This window comes from Parus major, unplaced genomic scaffold (assembly GCF_001522545.3).
Source record: "Parus major isolate Abel unplaced genomic scaffold, Parus_major1.1 Scaffold290, whole genome shotgun sequence".
NCBI classification, from domain to species: domain Eukaryota; kingdom Metazoa; phylum Chordata; class Aves; order Passeriformes; family Paridae; genus Parus; species Parus major.
In genome coordinates, this window is record NW_015379271.1 from 60,716 (window position 1) to 72,323 (window position 11,608).

General features: G+C 56.6%; 2 protein-coding genes across 2 annotated transcripts in view; one reads left to right on the plus strand and one right to left on the minus strand.

Annotated features, from left to right (window-relative positions):
* FNDC4 (fibronectin type III domain containing 4) overlaps window positions 1–2,943 on the plus strand; it is a 12,913-nt gene extending 9,970 nt beyond the window's left edge. Inside the window, exons 5-6 of the mRNA XM_015615888.3 lie at window positions 600–733; window positions 1,691–2,943. Of these exons, the coding sequence (XP_015471374.1) occupies window positions 600–733; window positions 1,691–1,726 (170 nt within the window). The 3' untranslated portion in view covers window positions 1,727–2,943. The remainder of the gene's footprint in view (window positions 1–599; window positions 734–1,690) is intronic.
* A 2,018-nt stretch (window positions 2,944–4,961) lies between these two features.
* LOC107198721 (low density lipoprotein receptor adapter protein 1-like) lies at window positions 4,962–11,602 on the minus strand. The gene is made up of 9 exons (XM_015615887.2): window positions 11,550–11,602; window positions 9,813–9,955; window positions 9,214–9,326; window positions 8,162–8,276; window positions 7,700–7,775; window positions 7,184–7,296; window positions 6,233–6,279; window positions 5,278–5,318; window positions 4,962–5,156 (listed from the first exon to the last, which is right to left on the minus strand). The coding sequence occupies exons 2-9, from the start codon at window positions 9,930–9,932 to the stop codon at window positions 5,053–5,055; spliced, it is 729 nt and encodes a 242-aa protein (XP_015471373.1). The 5' UTR covers window positions 9,933–9,955; window positions 11,550–11,602; the 3' UTR covers window positions 4,962–5,052.
* Window positions 11,603–11,608: the final 6 nt, after the last annotated feature.

Sequence of the window (11,608 nt, forward strand, 5' to 3'; positions counted from 1 at the left end):
CTGTGTGTGTGTGTGTGTGTGTGTGTACACTGTGTGTGTCTGTCTGTCTGTCTGTCTGTGTGTCTACACACACTGGGGATTGGGTCAGTCCAGCATGGTCTCACCTGGGGGCATCACTTCAGACTCCTGTGTCCAGGGTTCCCAGGTGTGGGACATGCTGCATGAGGTGCATGCTATGAAAGCACAACAGACTGACCCCATAGACAGTTTGCATGAAGAAAAAGGCTGGCTTTTGGGAGAGTCACAAGCAGCAGCACAAACTGTAATGCCTTGCTGGAGGCACTCCAAAGCCCACACAGCTGCCCATTGACCTCCCTGTCCCTGTTTGAGTGCCTCAGCATCTGCCTTTGGTGAGTGCTGAGCGCCTCATGTGTGGCTCAGTGGCCTTAGCCATATCCATGCCTGTCTGCCCGAGGAAACTGGCCTGGCCACACGTGCAGGGGTGCCTGGGCTGGTGCAGGCTGATGCAGGTGGGGGTGTGGGTTTGCAGCATCCCAAGGAGCCCTGGGCACAACTGCCCTGCAGCTGGGGTGCTGTGGGGAGGGGAGACAGAGGCAGGCACTGTGAGGGAGTCCTTCATCCAGTCTGTCTCTGGGCAGCGGTGATCGCCCTGTTCTGCAGACAATATGATATCATCAAGGATAATGACTCCAACAACAACAAGGAGAAGACAAAGCCGTCCTCAGAGCATAGCACACCAGAGCGACCAAGCGGAGGGCTGCTGCGGAGCAAGGTGAGCGGGGAGGGCGGGCAGGAGCCGTGGCGTGTGGCGTCTGCTGGGGCTTGCAGCCTGGATGGAGTCTGGCTCTCTCCAGAAATGGAAACAACCCGGCTTGTGCTCTCACCCCAAAGGCTGAGGGCTTTTAGGGTTCAGTGAGCCCTGGTCTCTGAGGCAGTGTCTGTGCCCCATGGGTGATTGCCAGAGAAACACTGGAAGAGATGATAAGATAAAGCAGCTGGGATAGCTCTTGCATTGCAGGGTGGTACCTGACCTCTGACTGTAACAGACCCTTCATCACACCCCTCCAAGGCTGCATCTTTCTTGCACTGATGGACAGGTCTGGCTCCTTCCTGTTCAGGCAGGAGTGGACATGCTAGGCAGCTGTTCTCATGGTTCCTGCACTGGTCTGTGAGCGCTCACTTTCTGCCTTCACTGCAGCTGGCTCTGGGTCATCACCACACAAGTTATTCCAGAGCCCCTTCCTCACCCTGGTGAAGTGCTATGCCAGGCTGTGGATGGGGAGGGACCAGTGCCTTCATCTGGCTGTTCCCTCAGCACCTGACAATTCTCCCTTTGCTACCTGCCAAAGACAGTTATAGCCCCGATACTCTAATGAGACTGTATGTTAGGGCTTTGCTTGTGTCTCATCTGCTGCCTCTGTCAAGGGTGGGAACTCTCCTCACTGTGTAGCCTGACTTCCACACTGATTCCACACCTTGGTTTCCAGCAGATGTCAGGAGCAGAGGCTTCCTGTTTGGATTTAAGTCCCCAGTTCCCCTCCTTCTGATTCTTCAGCTTGCTGATTACTCCTTGCCAAAGAGATTCCTCCTCTTGGATCTCGACTCCCTGACCCTGCTCTGCTGAGGTCTGCTGGTCGTGATGGCTGCTGCAGGCTGAGGGGCTCTGACATCGGGTCTGATTCCAGGGGTGCAGCAAAGCAGGGTCTTAAAGTAGATTTTTCTCTCACAGAAGAAATCTCCCTCGGTCAATATCATCGAGGTGTAAGTGCAACACCAGCTCTGCCGTCTGGGATCTTGGGTGTCCTGCCAGAGCCAAAGCAGGCCTTGGAAGAAGAGGCAGCACCAGGCGTGCGGCCTGGAACTCAGCATGCAACGATCCACGTATCAGAACTCTCGCTTTCCTGAGGGCATCTGTCTGGGGATGTGCATGGAGCCAGCTCCCAAGCTATGCATGCAGAGCATGGCTCTGCCCATCCCACACAGCTGGCCCTCCTCCCCTCCCGGTGGGAAGCATGAAGTTGAGGATGGGTGGGGGGGCCACACCACTGGCTAGGGTGGGAGGGAGCCAAGGGGAGCCAAGGGGCTGATGCAGTGGCCTGAGGGGAGGCCTTGTCCCCGTGCACCAGCTTGGCCACAGGCCTGGGTGCAGCTGTGGCACTGCACACCTGCCCAGCATCAGGGGGAAGACCTTGCTCTCAGCTGCCTGTTTGGCCTTGGGTGTTGCTTGCAGAGGGCAGGAGCTGCTCCCCTCAGGGCGCCAGGGCTGAGGAAACAGGGCAGTGCAGGCATTGCCCTTGCACTGCCAGGAGAGCTGTGGCCAGGTGGCAGGAGGTGGCTCAGCCAACATGGGATGAGTGGATTGCTGCTGGAGAACAGGGCTCTACTGCATCCTGTCATGGCCCCCTTGTCAGGGGCTTCAAATTCTCTGTCTACAGACAGAGGACAAAGGCAGAGGACAAAGACACGAGGGACAATGAGGAGCTGGTGCTGTCACAGTGCCTGGCCAGTCCACAAAGCCTGCAGCTGGGGCAGGGAGTGCTGGAGGAAGCTCCCACTGGGAAAGTGGACAGTGTCAGGGCATGGCTGTGTCTCCGGCAGGGCTCAATGCTGGCACATTCAGGCTGTTTGAGGGAAGCTGCCAAGCACTTTTTGAGCAGCACTGTGCCTGTGCTGCCTGGAGGAGACAATGTGGTGAGGCCCGCAAGGTGTCAGTTGGAGGGAATGGGGTGAAACAAGGATGCTCCCTGCTGCCCTGGCTGCTGCTCTCCCTCCATCCAGACAGGCTCTGCAGCCCTGGACTCAAGCATCACAGGATCCAGCGTCTTCCAGGAATAAATCTCCCAGTAAAAGCACTTTCAGGACTTTTCCTTCCAGGTGCTGCTCAGCTCCTGCTGCAGGACTAGGCGGGGAGGGGACAAGATAAGCAACTCCTATGGCAGGGTCTTTTCAATAAAAACATCCTGGCTCAAAGGCAGCATCAGAGCTGTAGGTCTCTGTGTGTGTCCATGCATGCATACGAGTTCTTGAATGCATGTGTCCTGCTCCATAGGAGATCTGTTTGTGCATGGTGTGCAAGAGCTGGAGGTCCTCCATGCTCACCTTGCACTCCTCTGGCTCTTGAAGGAGAGCTGCTGCTGCAAGCTGGGCCATCTGGTCCCACTGAGGGTGACATCCTGGCTGCTCCTCTGCAGAGAGCAGAGACATCCCAGCAGCAGAGCCAAGAAGGGGCCAAGGTCTGACCTTGACAGGCTGCTGGTCAGAGGGGCCTGTGCTGCTCCTTGCTCTGCTGAGAGAGGTACCTGAGGAGCAACAGCACCATGGCAGAGGGATGGAACTGTTGCTGGGCTGTAACCTGGGCTGCAGGGAACACGGCCACAGCTCCAGAGACACAAACACCTTGTTTTGCCTGCTAGCTCTTTTTAAGGAGGTACATAAAAAAAACTAGGTCTGTCAGGGAAATACAAGAGTTTTAAGGATGTTCTAGTGCTCTGGAAAATGTTTAGAAGTTCTGTCTTGGAATATCATAGCAGACACACCTGCTGTCATGAGATTTTTAACCAGGCCAGAGGCACATACAAAGAATCAGGATCAGGTAGTGTTGCAGAGGTGCAGAACTAGGGAAGGCACAAAAAAAAAAAAACCCTAAAAAACCAAAAAGAGTCAAAATGCAGAGGTTTTGACCACATAAAAAAGGAACACAAGTCTGACATTAAATGTAAAATCAGGGTGTGTTGTTGAGGAAAGAGCCCTTTCCCTCTGAAAAAAAAAACCCAAAAAACAAAACAAAACCCTCAAAACACAAACAAATAAACAAAACCGAAATAAACCCCCAGTCACTACTTCTTCTCAGACTATGGGAGTGCAGGAGGGCAGGGAAGTGCAGAGATGAGTGCTGGAAGCTGAAAGCCTGACAATGATCTGCTCACCCTAACAAGTTATGTGTTGCTCTGTACTGCCAGCTGAAAGAAAAAAGGCATGAAACCACATTCAATATGCAAAACCTGAAATGAAGAAAACCATGCACAGCTCCTGACTGATCTGTCAGCCCAGTGCCTGTGGCACTCGCTGGGAGAGCAGCCCTGCCACCCCAGCTGCAGCCAGCGATGGTGCTCAGCTGAGAAGGGCAGCTGTGCAGAGATGTGACAGGAACCCAGCAGGGAGGGGCTTGGCCAGAACACAGCTGCAAGCTGCCACTTGCCAAAGAAACCGGACATGCTGCAGCCTCCCCTGCTGCATCTGAGGAAGGAAACCAAATGCATGGCTTGCCTCCATAGAGCACAGCTGGGGTGCAGCAGGGCAGAGACACTTCAGAGCAGCTGGCACACAAGGCCTTGTGTCTGCCCTGGCTTCAGAGTGGTCAGCAGCACCTCCTGTCAGTGCAGGTGACATTCACAGGTGCTCAAGACACCAGTACAACAGAGCCTGCACCTGCTCCTCCCAAGTCATAAAGGCACCCTGGGCCCTGGCAGCCCTCAGCACAAGGAGGAACTGCTCCCTCAGGGCTCACAGCCAAGGAAGGTGTGGGAGGTCCAGGCTCCATGAGCCTGGGGCACAGCAACCCTCACCACAGGCAGTGCAGGAGACAGAGTACCCTGCATGCTTATGCATGGCACCCATCCAGGACTCAAACCCAACTGACAACAGTAAAAAACTCAGTTTATTTCTCTATAAAGGCAGAGCATTCCTTTAAAAACCAGGTCATTTCACTTGTGAGAGGGTAGGGGGTTGAACTGCAGGGGCAAGGCCTTCATCACACAATGCTCCAGGCCAAGAGCTGTTGCTCCCTGAGGGTGTACACTGCCTGCATCAGGAAGGCTCAGAGCACGCAGGGTGGTCCTGCATGGCCTGGGAGTGAGCAGAGTGAGGAGCATCGGTCCCCCAGCCCAAGCTGGGAGCAGCTGCAGCTCGAGGCGGTTCATGCAGGCAGCACAGGACAAGGAGAAGGTGTTACAGCCTGTGCACTCCATGGCAGCAGTGCCAGCAGCCCCCGTGTCAGGAGGGCAGTGCCAGGGCAGTGGCAGGCACTGGCTGGCCCAGGTGCAGGCACAGGGTGAATCCTGAGTGGCTGGTTCGTTGTTGCAGAGATTTGGCTTAGCCCAGGGGAGTCTTGGGGCCAGCGCTGGGTGAGTGTCCAACCCCTCCCAGCACCATCCAGCTGTCCGGGGGCGGCCCCAGGCGGTAGCATAACAGCTGTGCTGTAAGAGAGTTCAACGGGGGCACAAGAAGCATTAATTCTGAAAAGTGAGCATCAGCCCCCCCCTTGCCTTACAGAGGACATGCTGGGGGATGAGACAATGCATCACTGAAGAAAGTTACCTGCTGGGCTGTGTGCTCCCTTCTCCAGCTCCTCCATGCTGCTTTGGAAGAGAACACAGCATGCATCATACCCCAAGCATGGCCTCCTGAGACACGGCATGCTCATGACCCTGACACAGCAGGAATGGCACAGGAGCAGCAGGTACTGGGAATGCAGAAGGCTCTAAGCCCCCTTGCTACCAAACTCTCTTCCCTGGCCAGCCTGTCCCAAGACTGCAAAGCCATATGTCCTTCCCATCAAGGGCCCCATGTCCAAAAGGGTGGTGCTTCATTGGACTACATGTACAGCTCCAGTCTGTGCACACACTGGTTCCTGGGCGACGCTGGCTCAACCCAGCCTCAGACCTGCCAGACCCCAGCTGGGTGCCTGCTGTGATGTACATGATGAACAGCCACGATGGAATGGGCTTCACAGGGCAAACCTCACAGGTTTCTGCAAACCTGCAGGTTAATCCTCTCCGCTGTACCATCAGCTCCTCCCCAGTACAGGATACACACCATCAAGCTCAGCCCACAGGCCCAGTCCACCCAGAAGTCAGTATGACCAGGCCTCCATCCTGGTCCAACCCCCAGGGAAATGAGTGGGAGAAGGACAACTGAGTCCAATGTGAGAGGCATGTCTGGACAGGCTGGCCTCAGCAAAGACTGGCAGAGAGTAAGAAATATCTCTAGATGCATCCTGGCCATCAACATAAGTCCCCCACATCTCTGCTGCAAAAGCTGGACTGCATGGTCTGTTCTTCCACCACTCAACCAAGCCTCTGTTTGCTTGAGTTCTCAGCTGATAGAAGCAGAGAAAGACCAGGAAACTCCCCCCTTGGTTCCATGCAGCTCTCCTCCATGATCGCACCATGCCCATGGCCCAAGCAGCTCCCCTTGCATGGGGCACAGGGAAGGAAACACGACAGAGTTCATTAGAGAGATCCCTGAATACAAGCAGCAGCTTACCACCTACCCAGGTAAGGTTTCATTGACATTATCATCTTCCTCCTCCTCCTCCTCCTGGCAAGCAAACAAACAAAAACCCAGCATGACATCTCATTGCATGGGCAGGTCTCTGCCAGGAGCAAGGCTGGGCTGCTCAGATGCCGTCTGGCCCCTTCACAAGACAGTCACGCCCCAGGCACAGTACAAAGGCTTCCCACAAGCAGTGGGGAAAGACTGGAGTGCTGGGCTGCCAGAACCCTCTGGGCTTGGGCACACAAGGACAGACAGGCCATAGCTTGGCCCCTCCAGGTGCAAAGCCTCAAATGCAAGCACGGACCATGCTGACAGAGCTGGTGACACAGTGCAGCTCTGCCCAGGGACAGTGATGAGTGGGCACACCCTGCAGCTGGAGGGGCAGGCAGAGACTAGCAGGAGCAGGCTGCACATAGGTACAACCCCAAGCACTGCCAGGATGGACTCACACTGGAAACATGAGGCCCTGGACCAAGCATCCAGAAGCTCCCAGACAGGGATATAGTGAGACCAGGATGACAATGCTCCGATAGCTGTTGTGGCCATGCAGGAGGTGCAGTGCAGATGGGCTGGGCTGAGCCTTATCCCAGGCTGGCAGGATGATGATCCAAAGGTCCTCTCCTTCAGAGGCAACTCTCACCCCAGCCATGAAACCAGGTGTGCAGCCCAGGTCCCAGGTCCCTGTGTGACAGTGCCAGCAGAGCAGGGCTGAAGCTACAGCAGTGCTGGGCCTGAGAGCAGAGCTTCTGAAGCACAGACACCAAGGGACTGCACCTGCTGTGTGAGCTACACAGTACAGTGCACCTCCTGACATCAGGCTGCCATGTGCGATGGGGGCTGTGCAGGGTTCTGGGAGGGCAGGAGCAGGGAGCTGCAGAGGGGTCACTCTGTCCCTGCCCTAATTCCAGAGAGCCCTGGACATGGGCCTGACTTGCACATACTGTACCCCAAAGTGGTGTCTGAAGGGAGCGCTCCCTGAGGGGGCTGGCTCACAGGGTCTGCCAGGCTCACTGCTCTCCAACACACATGAAGGGTGAAGGGGCTGATCCTGCCTAGAGCCTGGGACAGGGCAAAAGCAGCAGAGTTAGTGCCTGCAACCTGCAGAAAGCCCAGCTGGGAAAGCACAGGCAAGACTGTGCGTGGGGAATGGGGAATCCCTGCAGTGCTGGCAGGAGGGTACAAACAAGGGTGAGAAGTCACTGCTCAGGGCAGGTGACCTGAGCTGGGCTACAGCTCAGGCAATGCACAGCAGTTCAGCATAGACAGCAGGTACACCTCCCACCCCAACCAGAGATGGGCACTACCAGAGAACACAACCACAAGGACGGCACTCCCTGTTTGGTGTGTTTCACCAGCCAGGCAGCAAGCCATCTCCCCTCCAGGCAGCCCAGGACAGGATCCCACACCAGAGACACTGATTCCAGGGCTGTGCAGAGAGATATATCTGAGAAATTCCTCCTACCTGCAGCATGTGTTGCTTCCCAGAGATCAAGTGCCATCTGAAAGGCCTGGGCCACGGTCAGAGTCACAGCCTGGGCCTGTGCATATGAAAGAGAAGGAATGCCTGCTTCCACCTGGGCCCTCAATCCAGGATAACCCCACTGCCATGAGGTGAGACCCGCCCCCTAGCATCCCTTGATGCCTTTCTCTGCAGAATACGCAGATAGAAGGCCAGAGCTCAGTTCTGTGTCTGTCTGCCCCTGGGGGCCAGCCACCCTCTAGAGCAGGGTCCCTCAGAAGTTGGGACAGGAAATCCCCCTTTGCTCACTCCCTGCCTCTGCAGCACATAAGCACACCTGCTCCCTGGCTCAAAATCCAACTGAGGTTCGCAGAGGTAAAGTCCTTCTGCCACTGAAGGCAAAGAAAGCAGGCCCTTGCTCCCACCCATACCTCACGGAGCCAAGAGCAGAAGGCAAGTGCTTACAATCTTCTTCTTCGGTGAGAGGAAGGCATGGCACTCCAGTGCTCCGTTCTCCTGGCTCTGGGCAACATAAGCAAAGACCTTGTTCTGCAGCTTGTCTGTTGTGCAGTAGGAGATCCTGTGGGCAAAGAAGAACTGTCAGGACAGTCTGGAACCCCGGCATGGGACTTCTGCTGCACTCCCAGCACATCAGCAAGCACTGCTGACAACCTGAAGCTTTCACCTGCCCGAGCTGACCAGACAGCCCAAACCCCCAGCAAGGGCCAGAGGCCGCCTGGTACCTGCAGCAGGTAAGAAATCACTGCATCCACAGGCACTCCCCCCTGTGCCATCCCAGAGTGCCATGTAGTTTTCTGATGGTCAGCTCAAGCCAGTGTGTGAACTCAAGCTACTTAAGCTTTGGGAGAAGAGGAGCACAGAAGGGTGGGTAATTGCCTCCAAGGACACAGCTGGAGGCCAGGCAGAGGGATGGTCTGACCTGGCACATTGGCTCTGGTGCTGAAACCTACATTTTGCAGCAAAGAGATGTCCTATGTCTGCTTCCCATCTAGCCACCAGACTGCACACTTACTGCCCTCACACCCAGCACCCACAGACACCCAACCCAGCCAAAGGACAAGTGGTAGCACGAGAAATCAACATCAGCTCTCACAGCAATGGCCTTTAGCCCACCCAAGTAAGCTGCAGTTTCTGGCATCCTGCAGCCAGAAGAGTGCTCCCACAGCAGTGAAGACAGACCCGCAGTCCTGTCCTATCTGCGGGGCTTTCCAGTCACAAGCCTCAAAATCCTGCTGAATGCCAGAAGAGAAAAGCAGGGCATATGGAAATGATGGATAAGCTGATGAACTCAAGGCCACACAGGACCCTGCCTACACTCAGCCTCAGGCAGTGCTGGGAGCACAGCAGAAAGCGGGCACAGGCCTCAGAGCGCCAAGAAAAGACCTAAGCTTGAAGATACTGCTGACAGAAGGCCCAGCCCTCCCTGGCTGCAAAAATTCCCATCAGTCTGCAGCTGGCTGCTGGGGACCACCCAGCCCACACCCATGTGTGCCCACCTGTAGATGGAGATGTTCTCCACCATCTCCTTAGTGTCTGCATCCTGCAGTGAGATGCCCCTTGGAGACACTGTCAGAATCACCTTCTGAAACTTGCGAGCTCCGACCCGTGCCTGGCAGTGGAAAAACACCAACAATCTCTGCAAATCTGGCAAGGGTCTTCACCTCACCACCTTGCTGGAAGGAGCCCTGCAGACTCTGTACAGTATCACTCACTTGGATACAAGATGGGACAGCAGTCTGGCAATCAGGCATGCCCTACACACACCACTCCTCAAATCTGTTCACACTACTGCCACACACACAGGAAGGGACAGACCTCACCTCTCCCAGTACTTCACCCTCCTCTCTGTGCTGTGGCAGGCAAAGCTCTGCTCCCAGCCAGGTTCAGGTGTGGGAGCAGGTGGCTGGGGCTGTCCTGGTGGAAGACGACTTCCCCACAGCACACTGGCAGACACCAGTAGCCTCCTGCATACCACCCTCCTCTTAGGAAGGGCACAGTCTCTCACTGGAGTTCAGGGCTAGGACACAGGCACTTCCTGAAGTGCAGGGACTGGGCTCTGAACCCAGCACACCAGGGCCCCAGGTCTGGGTCTTACCGTGGCCACGATCCTGCGGATGGCAGCAGCAGCCATGTCTTCTCCTTTTGGTTTTTCTACCAGCGTCATGCCCAGATACTTGAGGGTGAAGCACATCCCCTCAAGCAGTGGCTCCTGCATATCAGCCCAGCTCTCAGGAAGCTCTACAAAGACAAAAGCCCTTAGAACCAATGTGCCAGCAGTCCCACAGCTAGTCCTGCCAGAGTCACCCCACGGCTCCCAGCAGCAGTGTTGCTCCCTGCCCCCAGCAGGACACTCTCCTAGCTCTGTGACACTCTTGTAAGAGGAACAGGAGTGGGCAGTTCACCCTTGAAGCTCCAGTCCTCTAGCCCTGGAAGTCCAGGTTCTGTCAGCACAGACTGACAGCTCCTGCATACCCCCACAGGGCTGTGGATGCTGCAGCCCTCATTGCTGCCTGCAAAAACCTTGCGCTCCTGGGTCTCATCTGTTTCATTACAAACAAAATGTTCCCTGTAGTGCGTTCATCTCAGTCACCTGGGCTGCTCACACACCTGAAGAGCACCAGCATTCACTGCCAGGCTCAGATGAAAATCCCTCGACTGGCCCAGTGTAAGCAAACCCCTTGGCATCTCATCTGCAGCAGCAGGCTGCCAGGGCAGGGGCAGCTTAGTCCGCACTTGTGATCCAAGCTGGGGTGACTGGGAAGTAACTGCACCACAGGGATGCTTTGTTAACAAAGAGATAGGAATTGCCAAGGTATGCACTACTCACACTAAGCTAATACTTTTCAGGGTTATTTTCACCTCTTCCCTGGGATTTGCTCCCTGAGCATTACTGGCACACTTGCAGAAGGGTCCAGCATTCATAATTAGAATAATCTGAACCCACAGGGAAATCAGGAGACTTTATTTGTACAGCATACTCTTGCACAAGTGACTACTATCAGGGAGGCTGCCTGGTGCCATGCAGGCACCAGTGACCTCCATCCCAGAGGCCAGCCACCCTCAAGAGCAGACCCTCAGGAGTTGGGACAGGAAGCCCACAGGAGCTGGACACTCCAAACTCTGAGGACAGTCCAAGTACATCAGCGCTGCCAGGGCAAGTGCTGCTCCAGCAAAGCCTTGGGCAGCTGACTGAGAACAGCCAGACGAGGCCCTCCTGTGCCACAGGGTACCTGCGGGGTCATGGAATCATGGAATCATGGAGCGGTTTGGGTTGGAAAAGACCTTAAAGCTCATCCAGTTTCACTCCCACAGGCAGGGACACCTTCCACTAGACTAGGTTGCTCGAAGCCCCGCGCAGCCCAGCCTTGAACACTTGCAGGGATGTGTCCGTGGATTGCTGTGGGATCCTGCCGCAGACAGCACGGGCTGGCCTGGCACACAGGCAGAGGAGCAGGCGCGGCAGCCCGAGGGGGCCAAGGCCTGCGGAGGACCCCGGTGCAGCCCAGCGTGTTCCAGCTCCCGGCAGGGCAGTCCAGGCCCGTCAGCCCCCTGTGGCCCTGTGGGGCAGGAAGCGACAGCCCGGGGAGCGGGGCAGAGAGGGCTCGGCGGGAGGCTGCAGCCCCACGGTGCCCCGAGGCCGGCAGGGGCCAACCCCCTCGCCTTCCCTAACCCGGCTACCCCTACAGCCGCTCCCGCTCCCCCCAGTCCTCCAGGCCCCTCAGCCTGCAGCAGGCAGCGGCCGTATTCCGAGCTCGACTGGGCCGGAATGCGGGCTCCCCGCCCGGAGCGATGCCCGGCCCCGGCCCCGACCCCCGCACCCGTCCGCACTCACTGCGCCGCCGGCGGAGACCCAGGCCGTGCCGGGCGAGGCGCGGGCTCCGCAGCACGGCA